Raw genomic sequence first — 18,769 nt, forward strand, 5'->3', positions numbered from 1 at the left:
TAACCATATGATGGAAATACGCAGTCCATTTTCCTGACAATACGCAGGGAAATGGACTGGCAATCTGTCTGCATAGTCACCATCCAGGACCCAAGGTTGGTTTTGTAGTGTGGTGGCTGCAGTGTATGACCTTAGATCAGACCTGACCTGTAAAAAAATGATTAAATACAACCTGAGTCTTTAAACTGTATGTTGAAGCATCATTTAAACAGACAGGGTGACTGCGTGAGTTAACTGGTGTTTATTGTGCTATCTGTGGTTATTCACACATGTTCTGATTTGTATTTATTTGTCTTGGTGTGGAGTTTAACAGCCTGAGTTTTGATGTTGACAAACAGATGCATGTGCCTAAAATATTTGCACAGTCTTGTGTGATGTTTGTTAGTTGAACTCAATCTTAGTAACCACAGTTTTGAAATCCTGGAGCTCTTTCATTCCTTCTCACGTGAATCACTCAAAATTTGCTGTTTGAATTTTTTTAACCAATCAGGAGCCATCATCCATGCTCTGATTCTGTCATCATTTTGTTCCTGTAATGGACCGAGCTCTGCTGAATATCATCACATGACTGGAAGAAACAAAGTTTCTGCAAGAAATAACGGTGTAATTATTTGTCAAAATGAAGTGAATGAAAATATCTGAACAAGCTTTCATCCATGAAATCATTGTGTAAGTCAGCGGACAGTGTTGGGACTCGTGCAGTCTCAGTTTCACCTGCAGCACTGAGAGCAGAGTGGATCCGTTCAGAACCAGGAACTGCAGGTTTGGTGAATGGAAAAGTTCTGGTCCCAGGTCTGTGCTCTCACAGTAGGGGTTGTCCTGGTTCTCACACACCTGAAACACACAAATGTAAAATCAATATTTGCATGTTACCCAATACCTACCATATATTGATCAAAATTTAATCACATCACGCCTGGCATAAGAAACTCGTGACACAGTAAAAAAGATGATGGAGATGTTAATTTGGGAGTTATTGTGGATTCACTCACTCATGAGTAATTCGACAATAAGAGTAATTCAGTTACTTTAGAACTGCTCTCATTCAGATTACTGAATAGTGTGCAGAGCATGTGGAGCCCATTGGGTCCAGCTTTGGCATGGTGACCTGCCAGGCTCATACAATGGCAGAGGAAATCCTGCCGTGTGTTTTCTTTGAAAGCTCAAGATGGAGTGAAGAGCCCTTCGATCCATCTTCAGGTTACTGCAGAGTCAAGACAAGCTAGATGATATTTCTGAGGTTTGTCAGACCTGTTAGTTCACCCTCCACAGTCATGGTGGTCCTTGACCTTCTACTTGTGTGTTTGCTTCGTGGAGTCTCGCTCCAAGGGCAGTACAGTTTTTTGCATGACTGCCTCACTCATATGACCACCAGCAGATTGCATGTGACACAGACCCAATCTCTTCTTTTTCTTCTATTGTCTGTTAATCTAGACCAGGGGTGGGCAACTTGTTCCAGAAAGGGCCAAGAAGGTGCAGGTTTTCTTTGCAGCCATTGACTCCAGCAGGTGATTTCACTGATTAATATCACTTTGAGCAGATGAAATCAGTTAATCAGTCACTCCACCGTCTTGGCTCTTTCTGGAACAAGTTGCCCACCCCTGATCTAGTCTTTTAAAAACAATATTTAGACTTTTTTTGTTGTTGTGAATAAGGTGCAACTTCATCTTTAGATCACAGGCTATTTTATTCACCTGTTTTAAATTTTATGACATTTTTAAGTGTAATTGAATGCGATCAATGACAAAACACTGTTATTTCTTTTTTTTTTTTTTAAACCAACTCACCCTAAACCGTTAATTTGTCCAGTTATCGTGACTATAAGACTGGGAGCATTTTGGTTCCAGGGTTCTGGTAACTGTGAGACATCCAGGGTGGAGTTTTTCCTCATTTTATTACCTGAGTGGACAGAGTCGCAGGTCCTCCAGACATGGGGTAATGTCCAAGATGGTTGACCAGGTGAGTGATCACTGTTCTGGCCGCGATTGAAACCAGACCTTTTTGAATCCGGGTCCGAACTGCAGACACAAATGCAAATTCACTAATGTGTTCCAGACATGTTGAGACTGACACAGACCATTTAACACCACCAGCTGTCTCTCCACATACCTGACAATGTCTGGTTTGGAGACATGTGCATGTCTGAACGATAAGTGATTCTTTTCATTGTAACGACACCATTGCTGCTGTTCTGTGTCGTTACTGATTGTAACGACACAGAAGAATTTTCATATGGGAAAAAGAATCAAGTCTAAGCTCCAGTCTCCCATGTACCTCCTGGCAAACTATAGCTGTAATTTCATTTTATTATTATTCATTCATTTTATTTTACTTTTGGAAAGCTTGTGTTCCACCACAAAGCTGTATAACTGGTGATGCAACAGAAATGGTTCTTTCTTCATAGCCACAGAGGCCTATAACCTCCTTCAGGGTTGTCTGGGTGTCTTGGTGGCTTCCCTCATTAGTTTCCTTCTTACATGGTAACTCAGGTTTTGAGAACTGTTTCCTCCAGAGAGTTACCCTACAGTCCTGTACTGTCTGTATTTCTTCCTAACTGATGGAAATGAAGTCCAGAAAGTTTTCATGTATTCATCTACTGAACGTGGCTGCAAAAGTGATAATTTGCATTAAAAATTACTTATAACCTCTGAAAATGGAGGAACTGTGTATAAAAATTGTTTGCCATTCCTAAAAGGTTAATCTCATATTTTTGAACTAAAGGTAACATCTGGATTGTTTCATTTCACCTCCACTGCGGTGGTGCAAAGTGACAATATTACAAAAAGTGCCACTGTCCACTTACGGACAGGGACGCTCTCTCTTCCGGGCGGACAGGACTGTGCTTCGGGTAAGAGCAGAGGTGGGGGCCTGGCGCTGTATGTAAACAATCTTTGGTGCACAGCCACATATATTGTTGCAACATTTTGCTCTCCTGATTTGGAGCCACTGCTCCTCCACATCGAAAGGAGTTAGTTGAGGTGGCTCGGGCATCTTTTCCGGATGCCCCCTGGATGCCTCGCTGGACGCCTCGCTGGAGAGGTGTTCCGGGCACGTCCCATTGGGAGGAGGCTCCGGGGAAGACCCAGGACATGCTGGAAGGACTCGGCTGGCTTGGGAACGCCTTGGGGTTCCCCCGGAGGAGCTGGGGGAGATGTGTGTGGATCGGGAGGTCTGGGCGGCTTTGCTTGAGCTGCTGCCCCCGCGACCCGACTCTGGATAAAGCGGAAGAAAATGGATGGATGGATGGATGATTTGGAATACTTGACGGTGAAATGCAGACCTTTTAAGCTGGTGAGAGAGCTCTCGTCTATTGTGATCGGAACTGTCTACATACCACCACGGGCGAATGCTAAAGTAGTGTTAGAGGCGCTGTACGGCCTGATTAATGAGCAGATAAATGCCAAACCAGAGGCGGCTATGATTGTGGCTGGAGATTTTAATCATGTTGAATTAAAGGCAGTGTTTCCTAAATTTCATAAGTACATAAACTTCCCTACCAGAGACAATAATATTTTGGATCAGGTATATTGTAATATTCCTGGTGCTTACAAGGCTGTAGCAGCACCACATCTGGGCATGTCCGACCACAGTTCAGTGGAGCTGATTCCTGCTTATAAGCCTCTGGCATGTAGATCAAAGCCAACCATCAGGACAGTTTAAGTATGGTCTGATGAGGCCTCCTCCGCACTACAGGACTGCTTTGAGGATATGGACTGGAGTGGGTTTAGGGATGGGGCAGACCTGGAAGAATATACACCATCTGTCCTGGGTTACATCCAGTTCTGTACTGATGCTATCCTCCCTGTAAAGGTCATTAAGGAGTTTCCCAATCAGAAACCATGGTTGGATAGCACAGTACGGTCCCTGCTGAAGGCCCGAGATGCTGTGTACTGGGCTGGAGACAGGCAGGCTTACTGCAGGGCTCGATCTGAACTGAGGAGTGGAATTAAGCAGGCAAAATCCCGGTATAAACAGCGCATAGAGCAGCATTTCAATAATAAGGACCCGCAGAATATGTGGTGAGGCATCAGGACCATGACAGATTATAAGCGCAAGAACCAACTGGCCAGCCATGACCCCACCCTGCCTGACACCTTGAACAACTTCTTTGCCTGTTTTGACACTTCAAACAGCAGGGAGGCTGTACATTTACATTTACCCCAACATGGGGAGCAGCATCAGCCCCTTGTCCTGCAGCACCATCAGGTGATGTCTACATTGCAGAGGATTAGCGTCCGGAAGGCTGCAGGACCGGATGGGGTGTCGGGTCGGACTCTGAGAACATGTGCTAATCAACTAGCAGGAGTGTTTTCAGATATTTTCAATCTGTCTTTGCGTCTGGCCAAGGTTCCTGGGTGCCTCAAGTCCTCCATCATAATACCGATACCAAAGAAGACATCCATCACCTGCCTGAATGATTACCGGCCTGTTGCTCTGACCCTGGTAATCATGAAATGCTTTAAGCGGATTCTTCTAAGGTATATCAGAGACTTCATTCCTGCGGACCTGGACAGCCTTCAGTTCACTTATAGAGGGAACCGTTCAACAGAGGATGCTGTTTCCATCACTCTGCACACAGCCCTGACTCATCTGCAGCACCCTAACACATATGTTAGGATGCTATTTGTAGACTTCATCTCAGCTTTTAACACAGTCATCCCAGACAAGCTGACACTGAAGCTACACCAGTTGGGTTTGCTTGTGCTGCTGTGCTCTTGGATCAGAGACTTTCTTACCAATAGGTCTCAGGTGGTGAGAATAGGTGACCTTACATCGTCTTCTCTGGTCCTTAACACAGTCAATCAATCAACCAGTTTTATTTATATAGCGCCAAATCACAACAAACAGTTGCCCCAAGGCGCTTTATATTGTAAGGCAAGGCCATACAATAATTACGTAAAAACCCCAACGGTCAAAACGACCCCCTGTGAGCAAGCACTTGGCGACAGTGGGAAGGAAAAACTCCTTTTAACAGGAAGAAACCTCCAGCAGAACCAGGCTCAGGGAGGGGCAGTCTTCTGCTGGGACTGGTTGGGGCTGAGGGAGAGAACCAGGAAAAAGACATGCTGTGGAGGGAAGCAGAGATCAATCACTAATGATTAAATGCAGAGTGGTGCATACAGAGCAAAAACAGAAAGAAACAGTGCATCGTGGGAACCCCCCAGCAGTCTAAGTCTATAGCAGCATAACTAAGGGATGGTTCAGGGTCACCTGATCCAGCGCTAACTATAAGCTTTAGCAAAAAGGAAAGTTTTAAGCCTAATCTTAAAAGTAGAGAGGGTGTCTGTCTCCCTGATCTGAATTGGGAGCTGGTTCCACAGGAGAGGAGCCTGAAAGCTGAAGGCTCTGCCTCCCATTCTACTCTTACAAACCCTAGGAACTACAAGTAAGCCTGCAGTCTGAGAGCGAAGCGCTCTATTGGGGTGATATGGTAGTATGAGGTCCCTAAGATAAGATGAGACCTGACACAGGCACTCCGCAAGGCTGTGTGCTTAGCCCAGCCCTCTTCACACACACAATTGTATTGCCATCCACCCCACAAACACAGTTGTGAAGTTTGCAGATGACACCACAGCAGTGGGTCTTATTTCAGATAATAATGAGACCCACTACAGAGAGGAGGTCCAGCGGCTTATTGAGTGGTGGTCAGTTAACCACCTGACACTGAACACAGGGAAGACCAAGGAGGTCATTGTGGATTTTAGGAGGGCCAAGAAAATGGACCACGTCCCCCTCCTCATAGGCGGAGAAGTGGTGGAGCGTGTGGATAACATCAAATTTCTGGGCCTCCATATTACATCTGATCTGTCTTGGTCTATGAACACCTCCCATCTGGTGAAGAAGGCGCAACAAAGGCTCTTCTTCCTCAGGAAACTGAAACGCACTGGACTATCCTCCCGACTGCTGGCAAACTTTTACAGGGTCACAAAAGAGAACATCCTCTGCCTTAGTGTGACTGTGTGGTACGGCAGCTGCACGGCCCAGGAGAAGAAGAGTCTGGCGCGGGTGGTGAGGACAGCACAGGGCATTGTTGGCTGCCCCCTCCCAGACTTGGACTCCATTTATGAGGGTCGTGTCAAGAAAAGGGCCAAATCTATCGCTGCAGACCCCAGTCACCCGGGCCAGAGACTGTTTGTACCGCTTCCATCAAGCAAGTGGTACAGAAATATAAGGCTTACTACAAATAGACTGAGAGACAGTTTTTTTCATAGGGCTGTCAGAGCTATTAGCCCTTGCCCCCCTCCCTTGTAGTTTTTTCATATACACTCCATCATTCTGTAGTTATCGACACAAACACACACACACACCTTTTTAGGGACTGTAATCATGCATTCAGTATTTCTGGCCTGTTTTATTTATTTATTTATTTACAGGGTCTGCAACTCCTGGCACATTGCACTTTGTTTATAGAACTGTCATGCACACAGCACTTGTATCTATAGAGCTGCTATGCATACAGCACTTTTTGATATTCCCTGCTGCATTTGCCTACTGTATTCTCTGTGTATATAGTTGAATGTGTATTTTTGTCCTTTGTCTTAAATTGTTGTATGAGGTTTTATGTTAAACAAGGTGAAGCTGCAATTTAAATTTTGTTGAATTTTATTCAATGACAATAAAAGGCATCTTATCTTATCTATTAAAGGCCTTGCACCTTCCTACTTGTCTGAAATTTTAACTCTCTCCACTGACAGCAGGACATTACGGGCGTCTGGTGAGCTTTACTTAGATGTTCTGAGATCAAATTAAAAAATCTGGGGTGATTGTGCTTTTGCGATAGCTGACCCCAGACTATGGAGCAAGTTACCTCCTAATTTATGCATTATTTCTGACCTAGCAAAATTCAAGACTTATTTATTTAAACTGGTTTTTAATACCTAGTGATGCTGTGACATGTTTTGTGTTCATCTGCCTTTTTTAACTCTATCGTATGTTTGGTTTTTATTTTTGTGAATGCTTGATCGTTGAGTTTACTGGAAAGCACTTTGGACACCGTCTGGATGCTGTAAAGGGTGAAACAAATAAGTGTTGACTGATTGATTGACTGAATAGACTTGTATAAGTTTGGTGAGAATTGGACCAGCACAACTGAAGAAATCTCACTCAGAAGTGAAATGCTGCATGAATGAGTGAGTGACTGACACACTGATGGACGAACCCCCTCCCCACAGTGACACCCCCTGCCTTCACTGTGGTAAAACAGCTCTGTCCTAAACCTGAGGCTGTGTTCTCTTTCCTGACACTGAATTGTGTTTATTTAAATCAAGCGTTTGTCAGCGTGCTCATCAAAATAACTGAATTCATGAAAACATTATTTGCAGCTGTTGAACTTTTAGATTAAGTGATGAAGATGTGAATGACGCTAAACCTTTTGCACAGTGCGGCATGTTTCCTTCAGAGGCGTAGAAATAAAGTTCTGTTGCGCTTCACTCAGAGTTTCTACATAGCTTGTTTCATGCTGTGAAGAAGCCAATGCCATCACACAGCGAGCTGCAGCACATCAGGACTAATCAGTGTCAATACACCACTACAACAGCTTGTTATCGACAGGCCAGCGTGCAGACTGCAGATATGCAACGAGCCGCCAGCACAGCCTAAAGTTCCAAACCAATGTGCACAGAAGACACGAATCTGCAAAAAATTATTGACCAACAAACAGCCACGATGGCCAAACAGCCACAACCAACAAACAGCCACGACTAAGAAGAAGAGAAGAAGAAACAAGGACAGGAAAGAAGACATGAGAGAGAAAAACTTATGAGTGGAAGTATAACCAAGAGCATCCAAGGTAGGTTCCACCTGCTCCATTACCACCAAGTAAAATGTATTCCTCTCCCACACCACAGAGGAGACGCCCAAAGAATGTTCAAGTATGAGCTTCACAACACTCACTGTGGCATCACTCCAAGGAGGTAATCTGTCACACCCTCAACACCGACTACTGGATTCACTACACCAAACATAGGCTACCTGTAGAGACCTGACCACTTCCTGGTCTGCAATCCTCCGACAGAGCAGTCCAAACTCTCGACAGCAGTACACTGTCATCCTAACTCAGGGAATGAACGATGTTCCAGGTGCTGACCCGCCTGAACAGCCTCAGGTTTGGACCTGGGCAGTGGGCACCACACCAGTCCCAACCCTCTAAAGGCAAAAGACCGTTGGCGCTCTTTGGCAGGCTCGTCAGCAGGCATATCGCTCTCCAGTGGAAGGGAGCAGCAGAGCTAATCCCACTGAATGCAGAAACAATCAATCTTCTTTTCCAGTGTAAACAAAATCCTTTTTATAAAATCACTCAGACCCTGGGAACAGTCACCCTGGTCTCATGTGGATTACATGTGCAGCAGATCAGACATTCCTGGATTTCTGGCACTAATTGATGTATGTAATGCAAAAATGATAAAGATCTTATAATTTGGAGAAATCTCACCAACCATTTTGATGGGTAAACTTGCTTAATTTCCTCATCCTCTCTGTTGTGCACGAGGCATGAGGAGAAGATTTTTTTAAGGCTGTAGGACAGTGTGACCGGAACTGTAGCCATCTGATTACGTACCTTCAGTCACAGGCTGGAGTTTGCTGGAGCGCTCAGAGTCTGGGCTGTGCAGTGGCTCTGGTTCTCTGAGACTCTCTAATGGCAGGAATGGATCATAGTCCGGACTCAAGAGGTCGGACAGCTGCAGTGGGTAATACTTGGGACTGTTGAAACACTGGGCTCCATAGACACAGCCATGCAACACCTAAACACACCAGCAAAGAGACAAACTCAGCTGTCGGGCAAATGTTCAAGGATGAATAGCTGAGAAACGAAGTAATGTCACAGAAAAAAAAAATAATAATAATAATAATCTGGGGTAAAATTAGAGGATCTGAGGGGGTGGGCTTATTTCTGTTACATATGTCAGAGGTGTTAAACAAGCTGTGTCAGGCATGAATTCTGCTTAAATCAGGAGAACATCTGTAAAAACACTTGTGGAATTTTGGGATGTTGGAGATGTTGAACATTAAATATCACCCTGTCTGACGAAGGGCTGGTCGCCTGAAACATTACACTTTCATGTCTTGTTAAAGTCCTTTTTGTATTGGAGCACTGTGGCTGTGCAGATCATCTGGTGTCTATCTTTGGTATATTTTTTTGGTCCTGCGAGCCTTTGTACGTGTTTTGGATGTGCGTGTCTCCATTGCTTCATGAACATTAAATATCAAACACATTAAAATGTAAAAGATGATTTTATACAGTATAACCCCTTTCATAATTATCCCATTGGATCCAAGTCTATGCCCAATGAACATTAAAATCTGGATGAAAAAGATCATGAATTAAACATTGTTAGACTGTTTTCACCATGTAAGAGCTCCGTGTGGCTATTAATTAAAGATGATTAAACCCTAATCAGCATTTTCAGCATGAACGTCTGTAAATGCACAAAACTCCAGATTTGAAATAAAACAATGACAGTTATTAAAGCAAGTTAGTTTGGTATGAAAAGTATTTCACATACATGTGTCACTGAGCAGTAGGAAACATTAACAAGGCTACTTTCACATCAGAAAACAACATAAAACGGATCTGTGCACCATAGACATGCTGATAGTGTTATTTTTGCTTGCCGCTATTTAAAAAAAAAAAAAAAAAAAACTTGGGGTCTTTTTTGTTAAATTGAAGGGTTACAATTAATTAATCTAAATTAAAATGTTATTTTGACAGCCATATTTTTAATATCTGGAAAAAAACTCATAAGCTGAATTTCAAAATATTGAGAATTTCCTGAAATTTATAACTGTAAACACCAGGCTGCCTGATTGATCACCATGCCAGGTCTGAATGAGAACACAATACGTTCATTTGGACACAAATAATTTATTCTGGTAATACGTTTTTTGTGGGTAGAATTAGACTGTTAACCAGTTCGCAACTTCATGAAGTATCCTGGTTAATGACATTGATATATCTGCAGGAGAATGAAGGTCCAAGTGTTTAGGGTCCTGGTGCTTCCTGTCTGGTTATCAGATTTTGACTCTAACCAGTGACCAAAGGTGACGAATGGATGTCTTTGGTACCAGGTCTCTGTGGAGGATTATCTGGGTCCCGCTGGAATGAATTTGTATCAAACGAGTGGTTCCTTAGAGAGACTCAGTGAGAAGGATCACGTGCATTATGATGGAGCGTCAGCTTCAACATTTTGTTCATGTGGTGTGTTTCTCTGTACATGTAGGTACCTGAGTGCTGAGGACTCCATTAGCTGGAGAAGGTCAAGGACATGCCCACGTTTTACCTGGCTGTGGCAGATAGATGATTACTTTAGAGATGTAGGGATGGACCGGTTGTCTGCATGGGTGGTTGCAGTGGTGTTGTGGATACTGCGAGGCACACTATCTTATCTACTCCATACAGGTATCTACAGATATACCATAGGGTGCCAAACTGTTTGTATTTCCTCATAATTGATGTAAATAAAGTCCAAGACATATTCAGTGACTTTGGAAATGTTCACGTATCCAGCCCCTGCCTTGTCTGAAGAAAACTGGCAATAAAACTGATTATTTACAGGTATTATACCAAAGTGTTCCATTACTTATGCAACCCATCATCTTGGCTTTTATATTTTTAATTAATTTATATCATGTTGTAGAGATATGATTTCAGTTTGAGTTTAAGGAAGATCATTTTAGAAAATTTAAACAGAAACGTCCAGCAAAGTGACAAAAAAAACCCCGTCCGTCACTTCGGTAAATCCACTTACTAAGCTCGGAGTCCAAGCTTCTCAGGGGTTTTGAATGCAGCATTGATGAACGCCACAGCCTGTGCTTTTCACAGCTGCATTTGATGTAAACACGTAATGTGCTGCGCACGCCCGGAACCCAGAGAGATTGCATTGAAAGCTCTGTTCTATTTCATTCCTCCTGACCGCCAGAGGGCGGTGCTTTAGCACCTGGATAACTACATGTGCGCAGCACAGAGGTCGAGAATATATACCAACAGTCACGCCACTGAATGTGACCTGGGTGACGTCACTGGTTGTCTTTATATACCAGACGCACCCAGCGCTCGCTTCTTTTTCTACATTCTCGCATTCTTAAGAGGTTGAGAACGCATTTAGCTGCGATTGCCGCTCTCGCTTGTAGCCTCGCAACCCACCTTCGGTTGGAGCTACGTGCACTGCACACGACCTCCAGAGGCTGCGAGACACGGCTTCACCGTTTATTTGTATTCGTGACTGCCGCCTGTCGTGAGTACACCTTCCTAAACGCCAGGTGCGCGCCTTTGCCGCTGCCCTGCTGGATATTTTCCTCTGTGCACATTAGCTGTGTTGTTTCGATGAAAGCTGGCTATTTGTTTAGTTGTGTCACTAACCCCGTTAACTACGTGGTAGTGTGTGTATCAGAACCAGTATAGTGTACTGTGTTGGGCTTGCCGTGAGTGTTTTCCACTCCTTGAAGTACTTCGTCTGCACTGCCGCCATTTGCTAAGTTTAACAGCTCCGCTAGCAGTTAGTGTTGTCGTCGTTGCTCTAAGTGACTTAGCACTTGGGCTGTGAGTGCTTCACGCTCCGTCCTTCGTGTCAAGTCGACGGCTGTGAGTGCTTCACGCTCCGTGCCTCGTGTCAAGTCGACGGCTGTGAGTGCTTCACGCTCCGTGCCTCGTGTTACTATTTACACTGCGTGTGATTCAGGCTTTGTCTTTCCATTTGTAACCAACAGGGCTTGCGTTAGCCATCTGCACGCAGTCCACAATGTTGACAGGGCCTTTGTTGTATGGCTGTAGTACCTGTTTGGCTCCCTTGAGCCCAGATGATGGACATATGTTTTGCCCCTTGTGTCTTGGGATCGGACACCTGAGGGAAGCCCTGACTGGAGATGCCTGCCTTAATTGTGCCAGTATGCCACTGGCAGAGAGATCTGCTAGACTTGCGGCATTGGAAAGTGGAATATCTAGTGCGACTTTGCCCTCCAGCCCCAGGAAGGAACCAAAGTGGCGTAAATGCCCTTGCAGGAGCCCCTTCTGCTAAGAAGGTTACTCATGACCATGCTTTGGCTGAAAAGGTCGAAACGTTGACTTCTGAGTTTGCTCAGATTAAGTCCTTGCTTCTGAATCTACAGCCTAGGGATGCAGTGACAGTTCCTGTTGTCCCTAATGAGGCTGATCAGACCAGTTACTCAGCAGGAGGAAGATGTCGTGTCTATTGCTGCGACTGATTCCTTGTACATGACAAGTGATATAAACTGTGTGGAGGATGAGGATGAGAGGGGTCTTTCTCCAAGCCATTCATTAGTGGGCTCTCACACCTCTGAGGCAGAGTTCCTGCCGCAAACCGGACCTGGACTATCCTTTGTCAAGCAAGCTGTTCAGTTGGCTTTATCCAGGCTTGGGGTCGACAATCCCCCTGCGGAAACCACCGCTTCAAGTGCCTTTTTCAAAGTCACTCAGAAGCCTGAGTTCAACGTTCCAGTTTCACAACCATATATCGAGGAGCTCCACCGATGTTGGGTGGACCCCAAATCACTGACCCATCTATCACAGGACTGCAGAGCCCTTAGCTCTATGTGTGATTCGGTGCAGTATGGTCTGAACTGTATGCCCGCCGTTGACAGCATTATTACAAACCTGGTTGTGGCTCCAGCTGATGCTGCTCGGCCGGATGCCCGCTGCCCACGTCCTCAGTGTAGGGTCACTGATGACCTCCTCACCAAAAGCTATGACATAGCTGCTCGCATCGGTCGCCTAGGCAACTCCGTGTCCCATTTAGCCCTTGTCCTCTCAAAGTCTTTGAGGGAGGCAGAGGTTGACGATGCTACGCAAAGTCTTAGTGATGCCTTACTCCAAACCTTTGCTTATATGTCCAGAGAGCTTGACAGACTGATGTCAACCCTTACCATCACTAGACGTCAGGTGTGGCTTGCGCAGTCCCCCCTGTCCGAATCCTGCAGAGGCACACTCCGTTTGCTGCCGGTTCTTCCAGGCCAAGTATTTGGACCTGCGGTCCAACAAACTTTGGAGCGTGCTGTTGAGGCTAGTAAATCTCGGCAACAGTTTGTTGACCTACACCGGTCTTCCAGACCTCAGCCAGTCAGATGTGCTACAGCTTTTCACTCTACATCCAGGCTTCCGCCGACTCCCAGAGCTGCACGTGCTTTTGCAGTTGAGGGCCAGTTCCCCCAGCGGCCTGCCTTTCGGGAGCCTACGGGCAGACGCCTGAGAACTGAACAGTTTCACAGAGCTTCCAGTAATCACGCCCAGAGGTCCTCAGGGATGCGAGGCAGAGGTGGTCAGGTCTGACTGCCAATGTTTGGCCCCCAGCCGTTTTTCACGAAATCAACTTCAAATCAAGTTCAAGACCCATGGGTCATTTCAACCTTGTTCGAAGGTTACAGAATTCAGTTCAGATGTCATCCTCCAAAGTTCAATGGGGTGAGGATGACTGTTTCTGACTCGGTGCAGTCTGCCGCCCTACAACGGGAGATTTTGGAACTCGTGGAGAAGGGGACCATAGAGCCAGTTCACAGTTCAGACCAGCTCAGGGGGTTCTATTCAATTTACTTCCTTGTTCCAAAGAAGGATGGCGGCTTTCGTCCTATCCTCGATCTCCGACGTCTGAATCGTTATATCAAAGTGCTGCAGTTTCACATGCTCCGCACAGTAGACGTCCTTCAAACTATCACACCAGGAGACTGGTTCACAAGTGTCGACTTATAAGACGCCTATTTCCATGTGCCAGTGGCGCCTCATCACAGGCAGTTTCTCCGCTTTGCTTTCGAAGGTCTGGCATACCAGTTCAGGGTGCTTCCTTTCGGCCTCTCTCTCGCCCCTCGTACATTTACCAGATGTATGGCTGCAGCACTAGCCCCACTGCAAGCTCTTGGATTAAGAATCCTACCCTACTTAGACAATTGGTTTGTCTGCGTTCCAACTCAGGAGCAGGTGCACAACGACACAGCTCTTCTACTGAACCATGTCTCTCATTTAGGACTCACAGTGAACTTTGCAAAGAGTTCTCGTTCCCAGTCAACAAACGACCTTCATCGGCATTGCCATCAACTCCCTGACTATGACTGCATCGCCATCCCCGCAGAGAGTGGACGATGTAATTCGTCTCGTCTCACACATTCAACGGGCTGTGACGCTGCCTTTTGGTTTGCTGCTCCAGTTGATGGGGAAATTGACTGCAATGTCACTAGTGGTACCTTTGGGACTTCTGTTCTTACGTCCCCTACAGATTTGGATCAACAACCTAGGCCTCAACTCAAAGTTGCATCAGCACAGGCTTGTACAACTCTCCAACCAGTGCCTTCTGCACCTCAAACCCTGGGGGAACGTGGACTTCATCTGCAAGGGTGTCCCTCTAGGCTCCGTTCCTTCTCACCGAGAGGTGGTTATTACAGATGCATCACTCAAAGGTTGGGGGGCCGTGTGGAATCACAGGATGGTGAGGGAGTCTGGAGTCCTCAGGAGAGACTCCAACACATAAACGTGCTGGAGCTTCGCGCTGTGCGACTGGCTCTCAAGCATTTCCTCCCGGCCCTGAGAGGAAGACATGTTCTTGTCCGGTCGGACAACACGTCAACAGTCTATCACATAAACCATCAGGGAGGCACCAGGTCCAATCACTCATTGGCAGAAACTCGGAAGCTTCTCTTATGGGCGTTGCCTCGCCTTCAAAGTGTCAGAGCAGTTCATCTGCCTGGCGTACAGAACAGCGCAGCGGATTTACTCTCCAGACAGAAACCACCACCGGGAGAGTGGAGACTGAACCCGATTGTGGTCCAAATGATCTGGCAGAAATATGGTGCAGCGGAAGTGGACCTTTTCGCTTCAAGCACCTCGACACATTGCCCACGGTGGTACTCCCTCTTGGAAGCAGACAGCCCGCTGGGGCAGGATGCACTGGCTCACCCGTGGCCGGATTCCTCCTTTATGCCTTCCCTCCTCTCCCGCTGCTGATGTTGACTGCACAGGATAGATCAGAGCAGCCACAGGGTGCTGTTGGTTGCTCCATTCTGGCCTGGGAGGATTTGGTTTCCCATGATTTACAAACTCCTCGAGGGGGAACCTTGGGCTCTCCCAGAGGAAGGATTTGTTGTCACAGCTACAGGGGAGGATTTGGCACCCTCACCCAGAACGCCTTCAACTGTATGTGTGGCCGTTGAGGGGCCAGACTCCTTGTTAAGTTCTTGTGACCAGGCCGTTGTTCAGACTATCCTTAATTCACGTGCTGCTTCTACTAGGGCTTTGTATGACAACAGATGGAAGCTGTTTGCGCGGTGGTGTGAGAAACAAAAGTTAGACCCGGAGCGTTGCCCTGTGCCTATTCTCCTCAAATATTTACAACTGCTGGAGAAAGGACTTTCTGTCGCTACCTTGAAGGTTTATGTTGCTGCAATCTCTGCCCGGCATGTCTACGTTGATGGCCGGTCAGTGGGTTCACACCTCTTAGTGTGTCATTTTTTTACCCAAGAGAATTTCAACTTTTCATGTTAACCAGCCAGTTTCCTTGGCTGTGTATGTCCCGCATTCTGATCCAGAATGATCTGTTTCAGGTTCCCTGTGTCCTGTCCGAATGTTGAAGCAGTACATTAGTGCGACTGCCGGGATCCAGAAAACGGATGCCGTTTGTGTGTTACGGTGATCACAAAAGAGGCTGTGCTGTCTCAAAGCAGCGACTCTCGCATTGGGTCGTGGATGCCATTTTACAAGTATACAGGTCCAGAGGTCTTCAGCCTCCTAAGGTTACGTGCCATTCCACCAGAGGGGTGTCCACCTCCTGGGCTGCACTGAGAGGTGTCCCTTTGAGTGATATTTGTGCTGCTGCTACGTGGGCTTCGTCCTGTACCTTCGCCCGCTATTACAGACTGAATGTGGCTGCTCCTCCTGTGGTGACTTCGGCAGTGTTGTCTGCCTCCACTCCCCACTGCTGATGCGAGGTGAGTGTGACTCTTCGTGACCTTGTTGGCATTAAGTCATCCAGGTGCTAAAGCACCGCCCTCTGGCGGTCAGGAGGAATGAAACAGAACGAGAGTTACGAATGTAACTACGGTTCTATAAATTCCGGATGACCGCCAGAGTTGCTTGTCACTCAGAGTCTTGCAAATTCATTCCAAAAAGAAGCGAGCGCTAGGTGCGTCTGGTATATAAAGACAACCAGTGACGTCATCCAGGTCACATTCAATGGCGTGACTTTGTTGGTATATATTCTCGACCTCTGTGCTGCGCACATGTAGTTATCCAGGTGCTAAAGCACTGACCTCTGGCGGTCATCTGGAATTCATAGAACCGCAGTTACATTCGTAACTCTCGTTTTGTGAAAAATATTGATTTTACATGAGAGCCTGGAAGAGATGTGTGGAGCAATTTTTAACCTGACTGAAATTGCGCCAGAATGGGCGGGACTTGCTAGACAATTACATTCAGAGGCAGCTCAAACTGTCTGAACACTGATAACCACTGTACCAGCGGTAGACTCAGACGGGAAAAAACCCTCCTTTTTCCATTTGGCAGTGCGCCGCCCAAATCGCCCTTATGAACAAACCACCCTTGCTTTTCCCTTGCTAAATGTAATATTTTTAAACAGTACATTTTAAAAACATAGTAGCTTTACATTAGCCTAGCTGTCCCGCTTACTGTTATTCTTGTTGTCCCACAGTACAAACAAGCGGAGTTCTAAGTATTGTGATGGTTATGTCCCTGTTTTCTCAAGATCATTACCTTTCAGTTTGAGAACATGATTTATTAATTTCATATAAGACCCAGCACATCCTTCTTATTCAGATTGTTGGGAAAGTGTAGGAGCACGGACCCACAACAGGGGGCGCAAATGAACGGACAATGGAGTAAGTCAAAATAACAACGCTTTACTGTTGTGAATGTGCACAACGAATACAACCAATTACAGAAATGGACAACAGTCAATACACAAAAGTGTCGTGTGGGCAGGCTCGAAGATAGGAGACGCCTCTCCAAGGTAAGACCGGAACCACACGGCTTCCTCCGCCACAGGACCCCGGGAATACTGGAGCCGCCAAGTCCCGAACTCCCAGGTGGCCACTGCCTCCGCGTGTCGGACCTGGTACTGCTGGCGAGGGAAAAAGAACAGTTAGATGGGGGCGCGTTTGCACCCAGAACTCCGAACGGCAGGAAAGGTACCTCCACCTCTCGTTGGAACAGTAATCCAATAAACTAGCTCAGTCAAAAAATATGTACTCTGTATGCTTCGATATGTTACCTCTCCGGTAGAAACGATATCTCGGCGATGAGGTGGAGATGCCGTCCTGCTGATATACCCCAGTGATAATTGCCGTCAGCTGTCTCAGGTGATGGGTGACAGCTGTTACCAAGGCTGCTCCTGTGGGGCGGCGGCGCCCTCTGGTGCCTGGAGCCCGCACTCCAGGCAGGGCGCCCTCTGGTGGTGGTGGGCCAGCAGTACCTCCTCTTCAGCGGCCCACACAACACAGATCTTGTTTTACAGAGGTTGACAACCAGCTTAATGGTGCATTACTGCCACCTTCTGGTCTACAGTGAGACTCATAGGACATCCCTCAGATCAGTGTACAGGACCACCTTGTCACATGTAGACAATGTCATCTTGTCACCATTGTTGCTAATGCAGTTTTTCATATATAACTCGCTGTGGAACATAAGTTGCAGGACCAGCCAAACTACTTAAAAAAAAAAAGAAAGAAAACCCTGCAACTTGCAACTGGAAAATATGATCATTTTAACTGTTTTTAGGGGTGCAGAATTTTCTTTTGTTGTGTTTTGATGTTGATTTTTCTACTTAAAGTGTGACACGAAAAGACAGTCTGAAGATGTGTACCTTATAGATGCAGCTGAGCAAGGTCTTGGGGGGCTGGTCTCTGTCTGGTGGACTTTGTGTGTGAACAGACTGAAGCAGAGTTTTTGGAGGTAGAGCCATGGCCCAGTCCAGAAGACACAGGAGGAGGGACACCACCAGCTGCAACAAACAAACAAACACACACACACACACACACACACACACACACACACACACACACACACACACACACTTAGAAGAAACCCACAACACATACACCACCAGACTAAGGCTGCATCCGCGTTACCCTCTTATCTGGCTCATGAGGAGACATCTCTGTGGACGGCAGTAGATACGTGATGGTGGCGATGAGAATCTAACAGACACAGTGACGTGGTTAAACAAAATGATTTCAGCCATCTCCATGACAACAATCATTTGGCTTTTTACAATTTCAGTGTGAGGAGGAAAAAGATCCAGTTCCTTCGAGTCTCACCTCAACAATCTTCTTGGGGTTTCAGGAGGGAACTTCTGCAGATGATCCACATAACTGATCAGGAGGTGAAGGATGTCCGACGCGACCAGTGCCACACTCTTATTGGGGTACTGAGTCATCAAACACATGTCAAAGTATTAACAGACCAAACAGAACAACAAAGACTGCTCAAACATCATACTGCCCTCAGACTGCTTCACTGTTAAACACAGTTCATGTCTGATCAGATACAAACTACCTGTTACAAGAAGGTTTAGGCAGGAACCAGTGAGTGCACATCTGAACCACTGATCACTCTGTGAACCTCGTCCACTGAGCCACTCCCCTCACCCCCCATTCCACTGTACTACAGACTGCTTAAAACGTTTCAGCTCTTCACCAGGACTGAACCAGTCCAGCTTACTGACAGCCTGACGCAGACACGACAAAAACCTTAGCAACAGAAACACAACACTTGTGACCAATAAGGAGTCAGAGAGAAAACACAATGAACATTTCTGGACCC

General features: G+C 46.2%; 1 protein-coding gene across 1 annotated transcript in view; it reads right to left on the reverse strand.

Moving 5' to 3' along the window:
- Positions 1–18,769, reverse strand: part of ralgapa1 (Ral GTPase activating protein catalytic subunit alpha 1) — a 119,489-nt gene that overhangs the window by 54,900 nt on the left and 45,820 nt on the right. The window contains 7 exon segments of the mRNA XM_034195050.1: positions 715–834; positions 1,900–2,018; positions 8,558–8,741; positions 17,811–17,948; positions 18,076–18,144; positions 18,265–18,284; positions 18,287–18,374. Of these exon segments, the coding sequence (XP_034050941.1) occupies positions 715–834; positions 1,900–2,018; positions 8,558–8,741; positions 17,811–17,948; positions 18,076–18,144; positions 18,265–18,284; positions 18,287–18,374 (738 nt within the window).

Source organism: Thalassophryne amazonica, chromosome 19 (genome assembly GCF_902500255.1).
Source record: "Thalassophryne amazonica chromosome 19, fThaAma1.1, whole genome shotgun sequence".
NCBI classification, from domain to species: domain Eukaryota; kingdom Metazoa; phylum Chordata; class Actinopteri; order Batrachoidiformes; family Batrachoididae; genus Thalassophryne; species Thalassophryne amazonica.